The sequence below is a fragment of the Phodopus roborovskii genome, unplaced genomic scaffold, assembly GCF_943737965.1.
Source record: "Phodopus roborovskii unplaced genomic scaffold, PHOROB, whole genome shotgun sequence".
NCBI classification, from domain to species: domain Eukaryota; kingdom Metazoa; phylum Chordata; class Mammalia; order Rodentia; family Cricetidae; genus Phodopus; species Phodopus roborovskii.
Window position 1 is genome coordinate 31,237,986 of NW_026126434.1, and position 21,250 is coordinate 31,259,235.

The following is a 21,250-nucleotide window of genomic DNA, read 5'->3' on the forward strand; positions in this document are numbered from 1 at the left end:
CAACAGTAAAATACTTGGATATAAAACGTTCAAGTTGAAAGGGGAGGCTCCAGGCCATTGTCGGTGGCGCAATCCCTAAGCTGTTGATCTTAGGTGCCATAAAAAAGCTGACTTAGCAAGCCAGTAAGCAGCACTTATGTATTATCTCTTACCTGCCCTTCCCTATCAATCACTAATTAAGAAAATGCTCCACAGCCAGACCTTATGGAGCATTTTCTCAATTGAAGTTCTCTCCTTTCAGATTGCTCTAACTTGTGTCAAGCTGCCCTGTTTGAGTTCCTGCCCTAACTACTTTTGATGATGAACTGTTATATAAAAATGTGAGTGAAATAAACTGTTTTGCCCCCAACTTGCTCTTGGCCATGTTGTTTCATCATGGCAATAGAAACCCTAACTAAAACAAATGATAAGAAAGAATATACAGAATAGTGCTCCCCCCAAGGGCTTTTTATGCTTACTTGTGGCCTATATATGAATGAATGCAGAATAGACATCTACATAAGTAGAAGTATGGCATAGCAGACTGGCAAATATAACAGAGAACACTCAGTTCAGGGTCTATCAATTATAGAAGTATTTGAAACTGAGTAACACCTCATGGAAATTAATGTGAACATATTCTCTAAGGAAATCCAAATCAAAGAAGAAAAAGCCGTTTTTCATTGTCAGCATGCCCCATGGCCAGCAGGGCTGTGTCTGAGGATTGAAGGATATTGAAAAGACCAGTGTGAGGAGCCAGGGGAACCCAGGCATTTTCACTTGAGTAGTGCAAACAGAGCACTTTTCATTTTTATTATTAAAGCAAGCAAAACATGATGTGATTTTTACAGTTAGCTTAAGCAAATACAAGTACAGGGAGGGAATACACCTAGTGTTGTGTCTTATCTTCTTTGACCATGTGTAAAGAGCAGAGAATATTCTTCTGAGGACTTTGCCTTTCCCTCAGAGACAATGTGGACATGCTAGGAGATTTTCTTCATGCCCTGCTTTAAATGGCACCTACGTATCATATCAGTGCAATTATTTGTAAAAGGTCACTTTGTGGGGAGAACATTCTGCACTCAATCTGCTCTATTCACAATTCATAGTAAGTTCACAGCTTCCTTAAACAGACTCCTGCATGATGGAGGAAGTTCTTCTGTATATCTGTTTCTCTTATTGGTTAATGAATAAAATATTCCTGGCCAGGCAGGAAGGATAGGTGGAGCTACCAGACAGAGAGATGGGGAGAATTCTGGGAAATGTAGGCAGAGGAAGACCACTACATAGATGCCTTGTGAGACTGGGAAGATAGGATGTGCCAGGCATTCTCTGTTGAGAGCACGTATAAATACATAGATTAGTAGTTATAAGTAAATAATTAAGACAGAGCTAGCCAGTAAGAAACCCTAGCTATCGGCTAACAGTTTTATAACTAACACGGAGTCCATGTGCTTATTTGGGGCTGAAGCATCAGCAGGAAAGAAAACCAGCAACATCCACAAGTTATGATGAAACTCTTCAAAGTATAATTGGCAATCACCAAAGAACACCAGCGCTATGGATTGTATCCAGGAATCACTTCCAATTCAGCCCTGTGATTCACCGTTTCCCCCCACATCAAGTTTAGTTATTTTAGTTTTATTTAAAATCCTTAGCTGTATATAAAAAAGTATTGTGCATCCCATTCATACATCATTTCTAACAATGCAGGTTCAAATTTTGTAAAGTTTTTCCCAAGGGTTTTAATTCTGTGTGAACTTTGTGAGCATGGTACATGTATGCAATGAATGAAATATCTTCAATAAATGGAGATGTCTTTTTTTGTATGTCTGCATTGGTATAAGATAAAATTTATCAAGATTTGGGACTTGCCAGGTGGTGGTGGCACATGTCTTTAGTCCCAGTACTCTGGAAGCAGAGGCAGGAAGATCTCTGTGAGTTCAAGACCAGCCTGGTCTATAAGAGCTAGTTCCAGGACAGCTTCCAAAGCCACAGAGAAACCCTGTCTCTCAAAAACAAACAAACAAACAAACAAAACAAAAAAAAATAAAAGGAAAAAGATTTGGGTCTTTTGGTAACTGTATATTGATTTTGATTAACCTTCACAGAAAACTTAAATTGTCTGCTCCACTATTTCATACAACTGCAGATGAATGCTTCTTGCACACAACTGACAACCATAGGGATAGTCATTTACACATGTTTTTGTCCACCTAGGCCTTTGTGAATATGATTCATTGCTCACAATGCAGTGTGACTTTTATTAGTGTATCTGAGTCTATACACATGGAAATATGAATGCTATTACTGATTTTATTGAGTAAAGTAGTCCTTCTATTCTTTCATGCTTTTATGTTTTTCATTTGTTTGCTTTATTTAGTAATTATATTTTAAAATGTAACTTAACGTTTTTTAGCTAAATTGAAATTAAAGACAAAAATGTATTTTTTGTATTTTGATATTTTAATATTAAAATAGTTGGGATTATGACATTCAGATTGTGCCTTTGGGAATTAATGGGCCAACCTCTTCCAAGCAAGGAGGCAGAGAAAACTATCTGGGGCTTGGAGTCCCCCAGTTGGAAGGAAAACTCAGGCTGCCCCTTTCCCTACCTGAGCTCTTCTCCGCATTGCAATAGTGGCCACTGAAGCTCCCAGGAGAACCAGGATAATAGCAAATACTATGATGGGGATGAAAGACTGGGGAGACCCCCCTGGAAAGAAATGAAAACTGTAGGACCCTGACCCCAAATCTCAACTTTGACCCTGCTCAAGGTCTCCAGAAGGACTTCTGATTTCCCTGACAACAGATTATGTGCCCTCACCCTACTTACCCCATCTCATGGTGAGAGGCTCAGGTAGTCCTGCATGTTGCACATGGCATGTGTATCTCTGCTTCTCCCCAGAAGGCACCACCACAGCTCAGCTGCCCACTTCTGGAAGGTTCCATCCCCCGAAGGTTTGGTCTCTACAAGTTCCATGTCCTGGGTCTGGTCCTCCCCATCCCTCTGCCAGGTCAGGGTGATATCAGCAGGGTAGAAGCTCAGGGCCCAGCACCTCAGGGTGATGTCCCCTTCAGGTCTTGGGTGGTGAGTAACATATGCTTTTGGAGGATTTGATGGGGAAGAGTTGGAAGATTTACACATTACATTTTTTTCTTGAGTCTCAGTGGTATGTTTGTGACCATTTTGGGAATAGTCAGTAGAATAGGGTGGGGAGGTGTGTGATCCCACACAGAACCCTGTACTGAGGCATGTGGAATAATAAATTACTTTTTTTCAGTCCTAGTATAAGAGTGAACCATCTTAGGGTAGGAGACTCTAGGTTACCAGGAAAAATATACTTCTGGGCCTGACTGAGTAGGGCTGAGAAACTATATCACTGTAGCCATACCATACCACTGAGTGGGAGCAGAATCTAACCTGAGAGAGGAAATTATTCACAATGGACTGCAGATTGAAGGGAAAGACAATTTTAGGGGTCTTCTCTCCTATCCTGAGATAGACTGAACTGAGACTTTGAGAGAAGAGTGAGCCCTCTGTAGAATCATAATCATTCTCTGACATTGGGCCAGGAAACCCAGGATCACTTTCTCCCTTCCTGGTGTGTGTGTGTGTGTGTGTGTGTGTGTGAGAGAGAGAGAGAGAGAGAGAGAGAGAGAGAGAGAGAGAGAGAGATAGAGAGAGAGAGAGAGAGAGGAAGTCAGACACACACACACACACACACACTGACAGAAACATACAGAAAATCACAGCTGATCCCATTTTCCTCCACCTGAGGAGGTGTGTGCTCCAGCTCATTAGGATGAGTATCTTTGGTCCTAGTACCTGTGGGCCATAGAGTCTCATTTCCCATCTTCAGGTATTTAAGGAGCCACACCATGCAAGGCCCCTGCAAGTAGACCCCCAGAACTCAGCCTCATTAGTTGCCACCCACTGTTTCTTTGTGATCTCAGCAGTCCAGGTGCTCAGATCCTCATTCAGGGTAAGGCAATCTTCCCCATCCTAACCAAACTGACAGTGTGCATGAAGTAGGTGCCCATCTGGTCCAATGTAGCAGCCAGTCATCCTTTGGATATTGTGAGGACCTGGCCCCGTTCCACTTACTTGGCCCAGGCCTTTCATCCAACCAGGTGTTGCCCTAATCTGAGGCTCATAAAGAGCTCTTAGTGCTCCCAGCCTTTCTAGGTCAAGGCTCTCTGTGGTCTTATAGCCACAGGCTGAACCTTGGACCTGAGGATATGGAGATGTGGAAGAGGCTTGATCACCACCTGGGTTTAGAGTCACTTACTGTTCTGGCTCTGGTTGTAGTAGCCTTGTAGTTTCTGGAAGTATGCTTGATTCTGCTGTGCTGTGCTTTTGGCAATGCGTGTCTGGTTATCCCAGTATTCTGTCCCACCTGCTCCTTCCAGGGCAACTGAGGCTCAAACCTTGGATTCACTGCCGCACTGTTCAAGTACACGAACTATGTTGTCCACATAGCCAATGGTCATGTAGAGAGTCTCCTCTAGGCCAGGGCTTGACACTGCGATGTCAAAGTACTGCAAGGAAGCAAGGGGCTGATGTCTGGCTTGATCCTCCTTCCATGGGGAACCATGGCCTGTGGTAGAAGGGGAGTGGAGGTCAGGACTCAAAGGAGTAGGGTCTGGCTGGGCGAGCTTTCCAGGTGTTCTCCCTGTAAAAGACTTTCCCTCAAGACCTCAACTCACCTTCAAAGGTCTGAGTAAGGGCAAGGGAAGCCCCCAGCAGCAAATGGAGCAGCAGAGTAAGGGAGTCTCCATTCTCAGGTTTCTGAAAGAGTCAAGTTCCTGTGGGTTCAAGCAACTATATAATCTGACTGCAACAGCAGTTCCCTAGGAACCCGATAGCCTAGCCAATGGGAATGAGAATTGGAGTCTAGTCATCAGTAACCATGCAGAAGGTCTTCATTTGGCTTATAAAAGAAGGGAAACTCCAGGTTTGTGGGTAATGTAAATAGGGAGATTCTGGGAGCTCTGCCTGTGTACCTTGACCCGGTGCTCAGTTTCCAAATATATTGAGAAGATTGTTTTTTTTTAATTACATTCTATAATTTTGCATGTGTTTCACTGCTGTATTTCTACAGCTACTTCTACTTTTAACCTGTTGTGTTGGTTGAGTATATGAAAAAGAAAATCCTTCTGCAAACAGTATGTGTGGGGAATTGTTTTCAATAATGTGAATGTCCATCTTTGTTGTGACAATGAAAGGACACCAGTGTTAGCTTCTTCAAAGTTATTTGCACACAGAGTCTCAAGTACCACCATGTGAATCCATCCAGGATAGATGATGGCTCACAGACACTTAGAGTCTAAAAAAGAATGTGAGGCGTTTGTGAGTGGTGTGGAAATGTATGGGAGGGAAGCAGTGAAAAGGACATGGAAAGGCAGTGAATTCCAGACATTCTGATCCTAGGTTCGTAAAAGAAAATACTTTACCTTGACACCAGGCACTAGGCAAAAGCAGCAGAGAAGGGGAAAGGCACACCTTGGAAGGACATTGAGTCAAAGAGAAAAGGAATATGTTTCTGAACCCCATAGGTGCAACATTTGGGACTCTGCAAAAATCTATGGTTTAAAATATGGGCAGCAACCTATGAACACCTGATTTTCCACAAAACAGCTAAAAGAATACAATGAGGGGAGGAAAGCATCTTCAACAAATGGTTCTGGCACAATTGGATGAGGGTAGAAGACTGCAGATAGACCCATGTCTATCACCACACACAAAACTCAAGTCCAAATGGATCAAAGACCTCAACATAAATCCAGCCAACTGAACCTCTTAGAAGAGAAAGTAGGAGGTACCCTTGAACAAATTGGTATAGGAGACCTCTTCCTGAACATAACACCAGGGGCACAGACACTGAGAGAAATAATTAATAAATGGAACCTCCTCAAACTTAGAAGCTACTGTAAGGCAAAGGACACAGTGGACAAGACCAAAGGGCAGCCCACAGACTGAGAAAAGATTTTAATCAATCCTACATTTGACAAAGGAGTGATCTCCAAAATATAAAAAGAACTCAAGAAACTAGTCAACAAAACACCAAATAACCCTATTAAAAATGGGGTACAGAACTGAAGAAAGAATTCTCAATAGAGGAAATCAAAAAGGCTGAAAGACACTTAAGAAAGTGCTCCACATCCTTAGCTATCAGGGAAATGCAAATCAAAACAACTTTGAGATACCATCTTACTCCTACCAGAATGGCTAAAATTAGAAACAGCAATGACAACTTATGCTGGAGAGGATGTGGAGAAAGGGGAACACTCCTCCACTGCTGGTGGGAGTGCAAACTTGTACAGCCATTTTGGAGATGACTATGGCGGTTCTTTAGGAAAATGGGAATTAGTTTACCACAGGACCTGGTAATCCCTCTCTTAGGCATATACCCAAATGATACACATCCATTCAACAAAGACATGTGCTCAACTATGTTCATAGCAACATTATTTGTAATAGCAGGAACCTAGAACAACCCCTCAACTGAGGAATGGATAAAGAAGATGTGGCACATCTACACAATTGAATACTACTCTGCAGAAAAAAATAATGGAATCTTGAAATTCGCAGGCAAATGAATGGTACTTGGAGAAACCATCCTGAATGAGGTAACCCAGTCACAAAAGGAGGAACATGGTATGTACTCGCTCACATATGGATTTTAGACCTAGAGCAAAGCATCACCAGCCTATAATTCACACCATCAAGAACTAGGATACAAGGTGTATTCTAAGAGATTCATATAAAGTTCTTCACAGAAGGGGGAACGAACAAGTCCCCCAGAGCACATGGAAAGTGTGGGGGCAGTGAATGGAGAGAGAAGTAGGAGACAGTGAGGGGGAGGAGAGGAAAACACGTGCAACTAGGAAGATTGAGTCAGGGTAGGAATAGAAGACAGAAGAGAGAGAGAGAGAGAGAGAGAGAGAGAGAGAGAGAGAGAGAGAGAGAGAGAACGAACATAAAAGAGGGAGCCAATATTGTTTTGAAAAGAAAACTGAACCTAAAGAAAGGTCTAGAGACCTACAAGACTGCTGCCAACTAAGAATTTGAGCAACCGTGGAAAGGCTACCATAAGTGCCCTTCCCAGATAGTGAGATCAACAACTAAGTTATCCACCATCACGGAGCCCTCATCTAGTACCTAATGGAAATAGAAGCAAACACCCATAACTAAACACCGAGTCGAACTAGAATTCAGGTGCAGAGGGAGAGAAGACCAGGTTACAGAAACTGTTAGAGACAGCTGACCAGAACAAGGAGGAGCTAACGGGCCCTGAGACTGATAGCTGGGAATCCAGCATGGGACTGACTCAGACACCCTGAATATGGGTCTCAGCTAGAAGGACTGAGCAGTCTAAGGGACCTCAGACAGTGGAACCAGGATGTATTCCTGGTGCACAAAAGGACCTTGCGAACACATCCCCCATGGAGGGATAGTCTCTTAACCTAGAGACAAGAGAGAAGTCCTAGTCTCTACTTCAAATGACTTGACAGGTCTACATGACCCCATCTGGATGGCATTTCCCTACATGTGGAATTGGGGTGGGGGGGATGGGAGGGGAGGGTGGTCAGGGTGCATGTGAGAGGGGAAAGAGGGTAATAGGAAGGGGTGGGAGGGAGGGAGAGGGAACTGGGGTCGTCATGTAAAATATAAAGTAAAATAAAATAAAATAAAATAAAAGGTATGGGCAGCAATTAGACACTGGCAAGGGACACTCGGCAACTCCTAGTGATAACAGATAGTCTGATAGGAATCATTTTCAAAAATTATAAAGTCAATTCTTATGGCCATCAAGAGCAAAAGGCCATGCATTTTAATGTCTTGGAACTATAAATGTCTCTTAGCTACAGTCAATAAGCAATTGGGCATCCCCCAAGAAGCATTGTATCCATTGATTTGGAAACAGATTCACAGACATAAAAGTGGAGTAGCTAACAATACTTGAAATAATATTTCATATCTGTCTCCTGGGAAATCACCAGCTAGAATTTGTTTTGAGATTCCATTTTAGTCCAGTCAGAGTGATTATCATAAAATATGTGACAGAAAATACTGATGGTAGTAATGTAACTGGTGCAGACACTATGGAAATTGTTATGTAACTTTCTCAAAAAGATAAAAAAATAGAACTACTATATGACCCAACCATATGTCTCTTAGGTATATGTCAGAAGAGTTTAAGATAGCATACCAGATACTTGAATGCATTTGTTTGTCCTTTTTTTCTGCACTTAAAAAAAAAGCCACGAAATAGAACCAGCTCAGATTCTATCAACAGATGAACAAGTAATACAAATGAGGTGTATATATATGCAGTGGACTTTGTACTTGAGAAAGAAATGAAGTCACAGCATTTGAAGAAATGTGGTTAGAACCAGAAATCATCATGTTAAATGAAATCAAACAGACTCAGAAAAATAAATATCTTGTCTCATATGCATAATCTCTATCTCCATAATATATATATGTATATATGAAAGTGTGTATATCTGTGTGTATTTCATGGCCATAGTTACACATGGGTTATGAAACTAGAAATGAGACCATGAGAGAGAAAGTTTTCTTTCTTTTTTTTTAATTTATTTTATATAACCAAGTCCATTTTAATGAAAACAAACATTTATAGACAATATTTGGGAATTTGGGCATCGTTCTTTCCAAACTACTTCCTGCTGGTAAGGGGTGCTGTCATGGGGGATTCTAAGAAGGTGCAGAAATCCTGGTTGTAGTCTATAAGGCTGCTTTGTCCAGCTGTTTTGAATGTAGGATCACCTGGTACTCTGTTTCAGGCGATCTGGCTTGATCATACCACATTAGTCTGGAAGGAATCCACATCTTTTCATTTTCTGTGGAAACAAAAATAGAAATCCTTTTCCCCAGTAAACTTGTCCTTGAACTTAAATTTTGGAGTCAAAGCATTTTTTTAATTTAATATATTATTTTACATGTCGATCCCATTTCCCTCTCCCTCCCTCCTTCCCTCCCTCCCTCCCTCCCTTTTACCCTCTCTGCCCTCTCACATGCATCCTAACCACCCTCCCCTCTCATCCCCCCAACCCAATTCCATATGTAGGGGAATGCCATCCAGTTTGGGTCATGTAGATCTGACAGGTCATGTGAAGTAGGGACTAGGGCTTCTCTCCTGTCTCTAGGTTAAGGCAGTTATCCCTCCATGGGGGATGTGTTTGCAAAGTCCTTTTGTGCGCCAGTGATACATCCTGGTTCCACTGTCTGAGGTCCCTTTGACTGCTCAGTCCTTCTGGCTGAGACCCATATTCAGGGGGGCCTGAGTCAGTCCCATGCTGGCTTCCCAGCTATCAGTCTGGGGGCCCGTTAGCTCCTCCTTGTTCAGGTAAGCTGTCTCTATGTGTTTCTGCTGCCTGGTCTTGTCCTCTCCATCTGCATCTGGGTTCTAGTTTGACTCAGTGTTTATGTATGGGTGTTTGATCCTGTTTCCAACAGGCATTAGTTGAGGGCTCCATGGATAAGTTAGTTGTTGATCTCACTATTCGGGAAGGGCATTTATGGTAGCCTTTCCACGGACGCTCAAATTGTTAGTTGGCAGCAGTCTTGTAGTTGAGAGAACATTTTCCTAAAGGAGGGGAAGGAGGGAGAATTGGTGATGGATTACATGTGACACAAATGTGGAAGATGGGACTGTTATGTGGAGAGGGAGTAATCAGCAGGTTTTGCATACGAGGGAAGGGGGAGGGATGACAAAGTGGAACAAATGTGGCACACATGTCCCAAACTGTGATGAATGCATAAATAATTTTCCACACTATCATAAAACATTAATAAAAAGAACAAAAGCTAGGATCAACATGGAAACTAAAAGGAAAAAAGAGAAAGAAAAGAAAAAACTAAGGCCTTGCTTTCAGGTCTCTGACAGTGGTGTCTGCCTGGTCAGCCTCAGTAGGAAAGGGTCACTGCTGGATCCTATTATGCTTTCTCCTCACTGTACAGGGAATGCTGTTTGAAGGCAGAAGTTAGATGGCCAAGAGCAAGTTAGTGTTGGGATTGCGTTTTCTTTAGAAGTTTCTCTTGTCTTGCACGTCAAGAACTATTACTTGTTACCTATAAGTTTTGTAGCTCATGGGTTAGGCAAATTTTCACCTGTTCCAAGGTCCCCCAGTGTACACACCCAAATGTATACATTGTGTGTCCAAATGTCCAAACAAAGGGTGGGGAAAATAGGAGATTTTTATACACATAATTTAGGAGGATAAAACTGGAATACTGAGCTCAGCACTGGATAGAGAGACATAAAAGTCCTAGGCACTGTGTTAAATTTTAGATATCTTCATTGCAAATTAACCCTTTAACCACACTTTAAATATAAAACAAGGGCTGGAGAGATGGTTCAGCCCTTAAAGGCTAGGTTCACAACCAAACATAAATATAAAACAAACCCATACCCACATCTTTATTTTCAACAAAGAATTTGCAGCTCAGAGAATGCTAAACTTTCATCAGAGTGGCAGCTGGGGAAGCAAAACAGGGAAGTGCTGGCTGGCCTGGTTTTCTTATCTTCTCACATTGTACTGATGAGAGACAGTCACTGGGCACAGTCAAGACTTCAGTTTCAGAGAGAGAAGTCAGGGGTTCTTGAAGTCACAATAGGGAAAAGGGAAATTGGAAGAAATTTTGTGCATCTCAGCTCCATAAGGCAACTGTCTCATCCTATGGGAGAAAATAGGAAAAATAAAACCAAACCAGGATGTGGACCTTGTGTCTGGAGGGTACTTGTGAACTGGCCTACAGAGACTGGGGCTGTCTCAACACTCTAAGGCTCTCTAGGGATGTTACTCTGCACCTTTTAAGAGCAGATCTACACCAGCTCTGGAAGTCTGCATGGTGATCCCTGCTGAGCACTTTAATCACAGCTAGCTAAGTAAGTGGTTTATATATATTTGCTTAGCTATAACTCGATTACTCTTAGACTTTTTGCCTTGATCTTTTAATGAAGTACTGAGTGCTGGGAGAGGAAAGTGTAAGAGAGCTGCCACAGTGGAGAATCCAAACATTCTGTTCCAGAATGTGAGGGTCTGGAGTGGGTTGAGTGTGCAAACTAGGGAGATTCTTTAATGTTAGTTAATTTCTACGTAATGGGTCTTTGCTGGCCTGCTGATTCCTTATTGAATGAAGGACACTACACTACTGACTGTGTTGAAGAGAACAGTCAGAAAACACTTTGGGCTTCTCACAAGAATCATCTGGTACTGTTGCTTCTATGCCTTATTTATTATTGGGTTCTTGTATGACAGTTTTACATGCTTTCAATTATAAGTAACTGATAGTACACTTTTCCCCCAGTGCTTTGCAAAAGATATAGTTTAAGTGATTTGTGCTATATAAAGAGTCTTCATTTCTAGGTCATTTTATTGAGTACACTCTATAGAAACACTAGATCTCTTAGAAATAAAGTTCCAAGACAGAGAGGCACTATTTTCTATGAATATTTTGAAAAAATTTCCCTGTGGGTGCTTAGAAACCATTCTTGAGCCCTTACCATGTAAGAGTCCTTTTAAAAATTCTGTTTTCTTCTTATGTTATATTGTTTCCTAATTTTGCAAGGAGAGAAAGAAGTCATTTTCCCTGTCTCTGAGTGACTATTTGCTCTTTATGTGGTATTTATTACACACAGATTGCTCATTGGTGAGCTAGTCTACTTCATTTAGAACCACTTACAGGATTTTGTTCTCTTTAGAAACAGAAAGATTGTTTTTTTTTTCTTTTTCTTTTCAGTGTGAATTTGTTATGACCTTAGCATTTCTTTATAATTATAGATTTCTTTTGGGGGGGGGTTCTTTCTATTTGGCTTTTTCTTTTTTCTTATTTTACATGTGGATTCTAGTTCCCTCTCCCTCCCATCCTCCCATGCCCCCTGACCCACCCTCCCATCCCATTCCCCACCCACTCCACAGGGAGGATGAGGCCTTCCAGGAGGGACCATAAAAATCTGCCAAATCTTTTGGAGTAGGGCCTAGGCCCTCCCTCCTGTCTCTAGGTTAAGGGAGCATCCCTCCATGGGAAATATGCTCCTGAAGTCCTTTCGTGAAACCACATCCTGGTTCCACTGTCAGAGGTCCCATAGACTTCTCAGACCCTCAAACTGAGACTCACATTCAGGGGTGGGTCCAACGCTGGTTTCCCAGCTATCAGTCTGGGGTCCATGAGCTTCCACGTGTTCAGGTCGGCTGTCTCTGTGGGTCTCTGCAGCCCAGTCTTGACCCCTTTGCCATCACTCCTCCCTCTCTGAGACTGGATTCCAGGAGTTCAGCTCAGTGTTTAGCCAAGGGTGTCTGTTTCTGTCTCCATCAGCTACTAGATGAGGGCTCTAGGATGGTATATAAGTTGGTTATCAATCTCATTATCAGGTAGTCTCTCCACTATTGCTCAGATTGTTAGTTAGGGTCATCCTTGTAGGTCTCTGGACTCCTTTGATTTCTATGAGAATAGTGATATGCTTGTTAGGAACTTTTTCCTAAGTGCTTCGGCATTCTGACCATGTAAAAGAGAAGTATATTTCTTTCTCTACATTCCTTCCTACCTTCTTTCCATCCTTCCTTCCTTCCTTCCTACCTTTCTTTTGGAAATTTTATTAGGATGCAAAATTCTAACAGGTTTGAGCTATTGCTAAATGTTTTAACACATATGTTCATTAAAACATATGTTCATTATTCTATTAGGAGATACATAAGACAGGGTATCTATTCTAAAAATATTCATGATCAGAATACGTGATAAAGGTCAGAAAAATAAACAAATTATATTTAAATTTTGTAGATGATGTTGAAACAAAGCCCCCTAGAGTTTCCATGGGAGAAACATCTTTTGTAATTGAAGAGAAAGATGGCATTTAAATTGAAGTTTGAACAAATAATGATTGGCAGCCTGAAAGAGGGTCAGGAAGAAGCACAGGGGTTTAGTGTCTATAAATACTAAATGTACGAAGCCTGTCCTAGGAAAACTTCATTCTTGTTTCAAAGCAAGAAACCCTAGAGAGAAACATTTATGATTTCAGTTATTCTATGCAGCTACTTTATTTACCATGTGAGAGCTGATGGACAGGAGCAAAGGAGGAGAGGAGAAAATATCTCAGGGCACAGGAGGCTTGGGAGTGATCCTAGGTGTCAAAACATGTGCCTCAGAGCCCTTACTTGAAGGAAGTTTGTTCTTGAGTGGGAGGTGGAGCTGTGACCTGGTTGCTTCCTCTGTCACTCATCTGTAGAAAGATTTTCATAAGGCCTGTCCATGAAGTGACAGTCAGCAACAGGAAAAGCTTTGCAGGGGAAGCAGTCGTGGAATAACTAGGACTTTTCCTGTATTTAGTTTCCTTGCACCAGACTTTAACCTCCGACTCTGATTCAGTGCTTCCCTGGATTTCTTCACTCTATTGTTTTTTTTTTTTCCTTGCCAGTCTTTTCATTTAGTTAACCACTCCCTTTTTCTTTTTTCCCATCCACATGCATGTTGATGTATTACAGTTTACCTCTCCAGTACTTCAGAAGTTCAAGTACCAACTCTCTTAAGAAATATTTTTCTTGAATATCTCAAAGATGCCTTCAGTTTAACATGGCTATGACTGGGCCATAGTCTACTCCAGCTCTAGACTGCTTCCTGCTGTTTCAGTGAGAAATTCCACACATCATTGTTAAACCAGGAGCACTATACACTCATTATGTCTTCAGACTTACTGAAACGAGCCTGTCAGTATTGCCATTTTTTCCAGTATCATTTTAAGAAAATTATTTAATCCCTACAATTTTTTAACTTTTTAACTCAATTTCCTAGTCGCATGTGCTTTCCTCTCCTCCCCTTCTCTTTCTCCTACTTCTCCCTCCATTCACTGCCCCCGCACTTTCCATGTGCTCTGGGGGACTTGTTCCTTCCCCCTACTGTGACAGACCTTAAATAAATCCCTTAGAATACACCTTGTATCCTAGTTCCTCTGGTGTTGTGAATTATAGGATGGTGATCCTTTGCTCTAGGTCTAAAATCCATATATGAGCAAGTACATACTGTGTTACTCTTTTTGTGACTGGGTTACCTCTTCAGGATGGTTTCTCCAAGTTCCATCCACTTGCCTGCGAATTTCAAGATTCCATTATTTTTTTCTGCAGAGTAGTATTCCATGTATAAATGTGCCACATCTTCTTTTTATTTTTTATTTTTTTATTATTTTACATGTTGATACCAGTTCCCCTCCCTCCTTCCCTCCCTCCCTCCTTCCTTCCCTCCCTCTTACCCACTCTGCCCTCTCACATGCACCCTAGCCACCCTCCCCTCCCATCCCCCACCCCAATTCCATATGTAGGGGAATGCCATCGAGTTGGGGTCATGTAGATATGACAGGTCATGTGAAGTAGGGACTAGGGCTTCTCTCCTGTCTCTAGGTTAAGGCAGTTATCCCTCCATGGGGGATGTGTTCGCAAGGTCCTTTTGTGCACCAGGGATACATCCTGGTTCCACAATCTGAGGTCCCTTAGATTGCTCAGTCCTTCTGGCTGAGACCCATATTCAGGGAGGCCTGATGCTGGCTTCCCAGCTATCAGTCTGGGGGCCCGTTAGCTCCTCCTTGTTCAGGTCAGGTGTCTCTATGTGTTTCTGTAGCCTGGTCTTGTCCTCTGCAACTGCATCTGGGTTCTAGTTCGACTCATTGTTTATGTATTGGTGTTTGTTCCTGTGTCCAACAGGTATTGGATAAAGGCTCCATGGATAAGTTAGTTGTTGATCTCACTATCTGGTAAGGGAATTTATGGTAGCCTTTCCACGGATGCTCAAATTGTTAGTTGGCGGCAGTCTTGTAGTTCTCTAGACCTTTCTTTGTGTTCAATTTTATCTTCAAACCAATATTGGCTCCCTCTTTTATGTTCTCTCCCTCTTTCTCTATCTCTCTCTCCTGTCTTCTATTCCTAACTGGATTCAATCTTCCTAGTTGCACATGTTTTCCTCTCCTCCCCCTCTCTCTCCATTCACTGCTCCCCCACTTCCTCTGAGCTCTGGGGGACTTGTCCCTTCCTGCTTCTGTGAGGGACTTTATATGAATCCCTTAGAATACACCTTGTATCCTAATTCCTCTGATGGTATGAATTATAAGCTGGTGATCCTTTGCTCTAGGTCTAAAATCCATATATATGAGTGAGTTCATACTATGTTCCTCTTTTTGTGACTGGGTTACCTCATTCAGGATGGTTTCTTCAAGTGCCATCCACTTGCCTGTGAATTTCAAGATACCATTATTTTTTTCTGCAGAGTAGTATTCCATTGTGTAGATATGTCACAACTTCATTATCCATTCTTCAGTTGAGGGGCATCTAGGTTGCTTCCAGGTTCTTGCTATTACAAATAGTGCTGCTATGAACATATTGGAACAGATGTCTTTGTTGCATGGATGTGGATCATTTGGGTACATACCTAAGAGGGGGATTGCCGGGTCCTGTGGTAAACTAATTCTCATTTTCCTGAGGAATCGCCATACTGATCTCCAAAATAGCTGTATGAGTTTGCACTCCCACCAGCAGTGGAGGAGTGTTCCCCTTTCTCCACATCCTCTCCAGCATGAGTTGTCATTCATTGCTGTTTCTAATTTTAGCCATTCTGGCAGGAGTAAGATGGTATCTCAAAGTTGTTTTGATTTGCATTTCTCTGATAGCTAAGGATGTTGAGCACTTTCTTAAGGGTCTTTCAGTCTTTTTGATTTCCTCTATTGAGAATTCTTTCTTCAGTTCTGTACCCATTTTTTAATAGGGTTATCTGTTGTTTTGTTGACTAGATTCTTGAGTTCTTTGTATATTTTGGAGATCAGCCCTTTGTTGGATATAGGATTGGTGAAAATCTTTTCCCAGTCAGTGGGCTGCCGTCCGGTCTTGTCCACTGTGTCCTTTACCTTACAGACGCTTCTAAGTTTGAGGAGGTCCCATTTATTAATTGTTGCTCTCAGTGTCTGTGCTCCTGGAGTTATGTTCAGGAAGCGGTCTCCTATACCAATTTGTTCAAGGGTACCTCCTACTTTCTCTTCTAAGAGGTTCAGTGTGGCTGGATTGATGTTGAGGTCTTTGATCCATTTGGACTTGAGTTTTGTGTGTGGTGATAGACATGGGTCTATCTGCAGTCTTATACACACTCTCATCCAACTGTACCAGCACCATTTGTTGAAGATGCTTTTGAGGGCATCTATCCTTTTTATGATGGTAATTTTTAAGTCGTTCTCTTCTGCTTCATCTGCTTTGTTGTGTTCCGGTCTAGTTGGTGTAGATTCCCTAGATTCTGGTGGTGTCATGCTTGTCTTTCTGTTGTTAGGTGTTTTCTTGTATTGCCGTCTTCCCATAGCTTCTTCCAGTAGGTATTGGTGGGGTCTCTCCCTCTGATATGGTATTTCCCTGGTGGGCTTAAGTGGATCAGAGGTTCGATGTCTGTAGCTCTTGGTTGTCCAAACTCTCTAGGAGGTCTCTCCACAGGCAGGGGCCCGGTGATGGAGGTCAGTGTTCAGGCTCTAGCAGAAGACTGGCGATGGGAGTCAAAGATCTAGAAGGCTGGGACTCGGGATGTTCCTTCAGCTGATAGGCAGATCTAGCCTGGGCTTGGCACTCTCCAGCTGAGGCCTCTTTAGCAGAAGCAGATCAACCAGCAGGTACTCAGAGTGGTCCTGCAGAGATAGGCAGATCTCTGGGTGCCCAGATCTTCAATAGAGGACTGCAGGGGGGGATCAGAGACCAGGCAGGTGGAAATTACAGGTGGTCCCGCGTGGATAGGCAGGTCTATTGTGTTCAGATCTGCTCTAGGAAGTTCCCTGAAGGTGTCTGGACTGTTGGCTCCACCCTCTGTCCCAGTGCTCAACCAGAGAGGTGGGACAGTGGGCAGGGTAGGGCACAGGGTAGAGGGAGGGCAGGCTCTCAGTGGGGGGGGTGTATCAAAGCTCCAAGAGCACTCTTGATGGGGACAGGACACAGGGGCAGCGAGATCCAGGACCAACCCAGGGAGTTCCAGGGGAAGGGTGTAGGGGAGAGTCCACCCGAATTGGCCCCAGACTCACCTCTAGCCAAGGCCTGGGGATGGGGGACAAAGGCTGGGCTGATACTCAGGATGTTTCCGCACTGATATCATATATTTTTTGTGGGGGAAGTTTTTCTTAACTAGTCTCCAAACCAGGCCATCTCCTCTACTGTTCTCTTTTAAAGCAACAATTACAGTTATTAGATGTCATAAAATTATTTTATGCAAGATAACCTTCAATGTGTCATTTTAGCAATGATAAAATGCTATCTTAATTGTCATCTTTAGTAAAGATGCCCATGTGGCAGGCAGAAAGTTATGAAGAAAATTTTTGCTAAATAAAACGAACAGAAAGCTAGTCTACAGAGTTGGCTTAACTTTTCTGTAGAAGTACAGAAACTTTAAAAAAATTGAAAGCAGAGGCAGTGATAAGTAATAGGATAATACATGGACCAGAGAATATAATTTGGACATTTTTCTGCTGTGGAATGAATGCTGTACTATTGAATTCATTCATTCTGGTGGATATTATATTTCATAATATAATATGTCACATTATGAAAATGCAAATCTTTATCCAAATTGCCTTTCCCACCGCTGGAAATCTTCACAGAAGTTTACGAGAAGTAAAGGAAGCAATTAAAAATGCAGACAAACTACCTTTCAAACATGTAATTAAAATATATAAAACTGTGTATAAGTCAGGGAAATCAACAAAATACATAGTTTGAATAAATAATATTATCTTTAATTTAAAATAACATTAAAATAAAATAATATTTTATTTATCTCATTTCTATAATTTGTGTAATAAACATCATAGACATACATGTATGTTATAATTTGGTAACTGGATTATTATGTATTAATTATTCTTGTAATGAAAAATATTGTCATCAATTGACTTAGCCTAGACTCTGGAAAAGTAACCTTTACTAACACAAACATAAAATTTGAAATAATATTCAGCTTGGCCAAGAAGTGCACAAACACACTAGGATTTGAATTTTTGAAATAAACATTTAAGTAGAAGTTTAGATGTTTGGAAGCAATTAGGTTTAATTATTGATTCAGTGGGGGTGAGCTTAGCACATTAATAGTTGCTATAAAGTTGTAATGGTATGGTTAAGATATCCAATAGTATGATCTTTAATTGCCTTAAAACTAAAAAGAATATTTTTGAAGAGCACTCTGCTGTCATTAGGTAAAGCAAATTAAAATTTCAGCCACCAATTTTATGTACATACTTGTGCAAGAGAGGAAAATGTCTTTTCATCTGCTAGGTTACTTTTGCTAGAATTATCTTGCTGAGACTGTGATTCATTCTAGAAATGAGAAATAATGCTGTGCTTCCCACTGGATTTGTAAACAAGTAGCTGAAGCCAGATGTGGTGGTGCACACCTTTAATTCCAGGGCTTGGGAGCCACAGGCAGGCTGATCTCTGTGAATGCCAGGCCAGACAGGACTAGAGGGTAAGACCCAGTCTCAAAATCAAACAACCAACCAACCATTCAAACAAACAAACAAACAAATAAACCAATAAAAAGAATTATGTAGAAAATTCTTCAAAATGATCAGAAAAGTCTATACAGTACTTAATATGGTTTACCAAACAGGAAGGGAATCTTGAATCAGCCAATGGCTCTTGAATTTCCCAGATTGGTATTGTCTTGGTTAGTTTATCATCAGCTTGACTCAAGCTAGAATTATTTGGGAAGAGGGAGTCTAGATTGGTAAAATACCCCCACCAGATTGTGAGGAAGTTTCTAGAGCATTTATTTTATTTTATTTTATTTTATTTTATTTTATTGCTTAATGATTGTTGTGGTAGGGTTTAGCTCACTGTGAGTGGTGCCACTTCTGGGTAGGTGGTTCTGGGTTGTGTTTTAAGAAAGCAAGCCAAACAAGCCCTGGAGAGTGAGTCAGCCAGCAGCACATCTTCATGGCTTCTGCTTCATTTCCTCTGCCCCCAACCCCCACCCCCCCGGGTTTCTGTCTTGAGTTCCTGCCCTGATCTCCCTCAGTAAATGGAATAAACTATTTCCTCCCTAAATTGCTTTTGGTCATAGTGTTGATCATAGCAATAGAAATGTACTATAACGGGTAACAGAAAGTTTATAAAGGTACAAGTGACAAGATTCCAAACTCAGGGAATATAATTTAGCATGCTCACTATTGTAATTTATCAGGTCCCAAGTAAATGAAATAATGCTATTCATTAGTAAGAAAGAATGGGAGATACAAAAAGTTTGCTATATTTCAAAATCACTTCTAACACTGAACAATGATCTTTAGTAGAATCAGAAATATAGATAACAACAGATAAAAATAGTCTACATGCTTTACTATTTATTTAGTTACTTATTTATCATGTGTATTTGTGTGTTCCAAGGCATGTATGTATGTGTGTGTAGGTCAGAGGTCAACTTGAAGGAGTTGACTCTTTCCTTTTACCACATGGGTTCTGAAGACTGAACTCAAGTCCTCGGCCCTGTTTGTAAGCTCCATTATTTGTTGAACCATCTCTCTGGCCTGGTAGTTACTTTGTAAAACCACTTCCCTTTAGATGACTATAGCTGTACTTAATGTCATACCTAATGTCATACCAACATTCTTGGTTATGTCTAAGTCAGGATTAATGAATTTATATGGAATAACATTAACTAATTCTTTACCATAAAATTTCATCACATATATGTACCACACTTAAAAAAATCTAATCATCCATTGGTGGATATCTAGGCTGTTCCCATTTATAGTTATTGTGACAAGTACAGGTACAAACATGGATGTGCAAGTACATACATGGTATATTGAATTAAGTCCTTCAGCAAACACATTAATTTTAATGAGAAGAAGGAAGATAAATGTTGTATGTTCTTACCCAAAGATGGGAAGGAGGAGCAAAGGTGGTGGTACAGTAGGATTTGAAGCCCAGACATTCTATAAACTATACCATGTAACATGTCTGCACATCATCAAGAAAATGCAGAGGAGCTTGACCTAGCCATTATCAAGAGAGCACCCTCAGAATATAGAGTCCTTCTGTGTTTCTTTTCAGTTAAAATGGCAGTACTGTGTATTTCAAAGGGACTTGATTACTGGGTGAAATACTGTACATATGTCTTAGTGGCAGGTATAGGTTGTGTCTTGCAAATAAGTGTCCCACTTGTAGTTTGGCATCCAGTGTAGTTGGTGGTAACATTATTGATAATGGCACTTGTTTTCTTGGTTTGCAGACTATTATCTATGCATCCTTTTGTCAAGTTCACAAAGAGAAACAATCTGACATCATGGAAGGAAAAAATCAAACATCACCATCAGAATTCATCATCTTGGGGTTCTCCAACCTGAGTGAACTGCACTTTTTACTCTTCACCATCTTCTTTCTGACTTACATATGTACCTTAGGAGGGAATGTTTTTATCATCTTGGTGACCATGGCTGATTCCCACCTACATACACCCATGTATTATTTCCTAGGAAATCTTGCCTTTATTGACGTCTGCTACACCACTACTAATGTCCCCCAGATGATGGTACATCTTTTGTCAGAGAAGAAAACCATTTCCTATGGAGGCTGTGTGGTCCAACTCTTTGCATTCATTTTCTTTGTAGGCTCTGAGTGTCTCCTCCTGGCAGCAATGGCATATGACCGATACATTGCTATCTGCAAGCCCTTACGGTATTCATTTATCATGAACAAGGCCCTGTGCAGCTGGTTAGCAGCCTCATGCTGGATAGGTGGGTTTCTCAACTCAATGGTGCACACAGTTCTGACTTTCCACTTGCCCTTCTGTGGTAACAATCAGATCAACTATTTCTTCTGTGACATACCCCCTCTGCTGGTCTTGTCTTGTGGGGATACTTCCATCAATGAACTGGCTTTGCTGTCCATTGGGATCTTCATAGGTTGGACTCCCTTCCTGTGCATCATCCTTTCCTACCTTTGCATCATCTCCACCATCCTGAGGATCCGCTCCTCTGAGGGGAGACACAAAGCCTTTTCCACCTGTGCCTCTCACCTGCTTATTGTTCTTCTCTATTATGGCAGCGCCATCTTCACATATGTGAGGCCCATCTCATCTTACTCACTAGAGAAAGACAGATTGATCTCAGTGCTTTATAGTGTTGTCACCCCCATGTTGAATCCTGTCATTTATACACTGAGAAATAAGGACATCAAAGAAGCTGTGAAGACCATAGGAAGAAAATGGCAGCCACCAGACTTCTCTTCTGATATGTAA

At 41.5% G+C, this 21,250-nt stretch overlaps 1 protein-coding gene and 1 pseudogene across 1 annotated transcript; one reads left to right on the top strand and one right to left on the bottom strand.

Moving 5' to 3' along the window:
• Positions 1 to 2,573: 2,573 nt before the first annotated feature.
• On the bottom strand, positions 2,574 to 6,310 carry LOC127224423 (class I histocompatibility antigen, Non-RT1.A alpha-1 chain-like; annotated as a pseudogene).
• Positions 6,311 to 20,296: 13,986 nt separating this feature from the next.
• On the top strand, positions 20,297 to 21,250 carry LOC127223880 (olfactory receptor 5V1). Its single transcript, XM_051186571.1, has one exon. It carries the CDS (start codon positions 20,297 to 20,299, stop codon positions 21,248 to 21,250), a length of 954 nt encoding a protein of 317 aa, XP_051042528.1.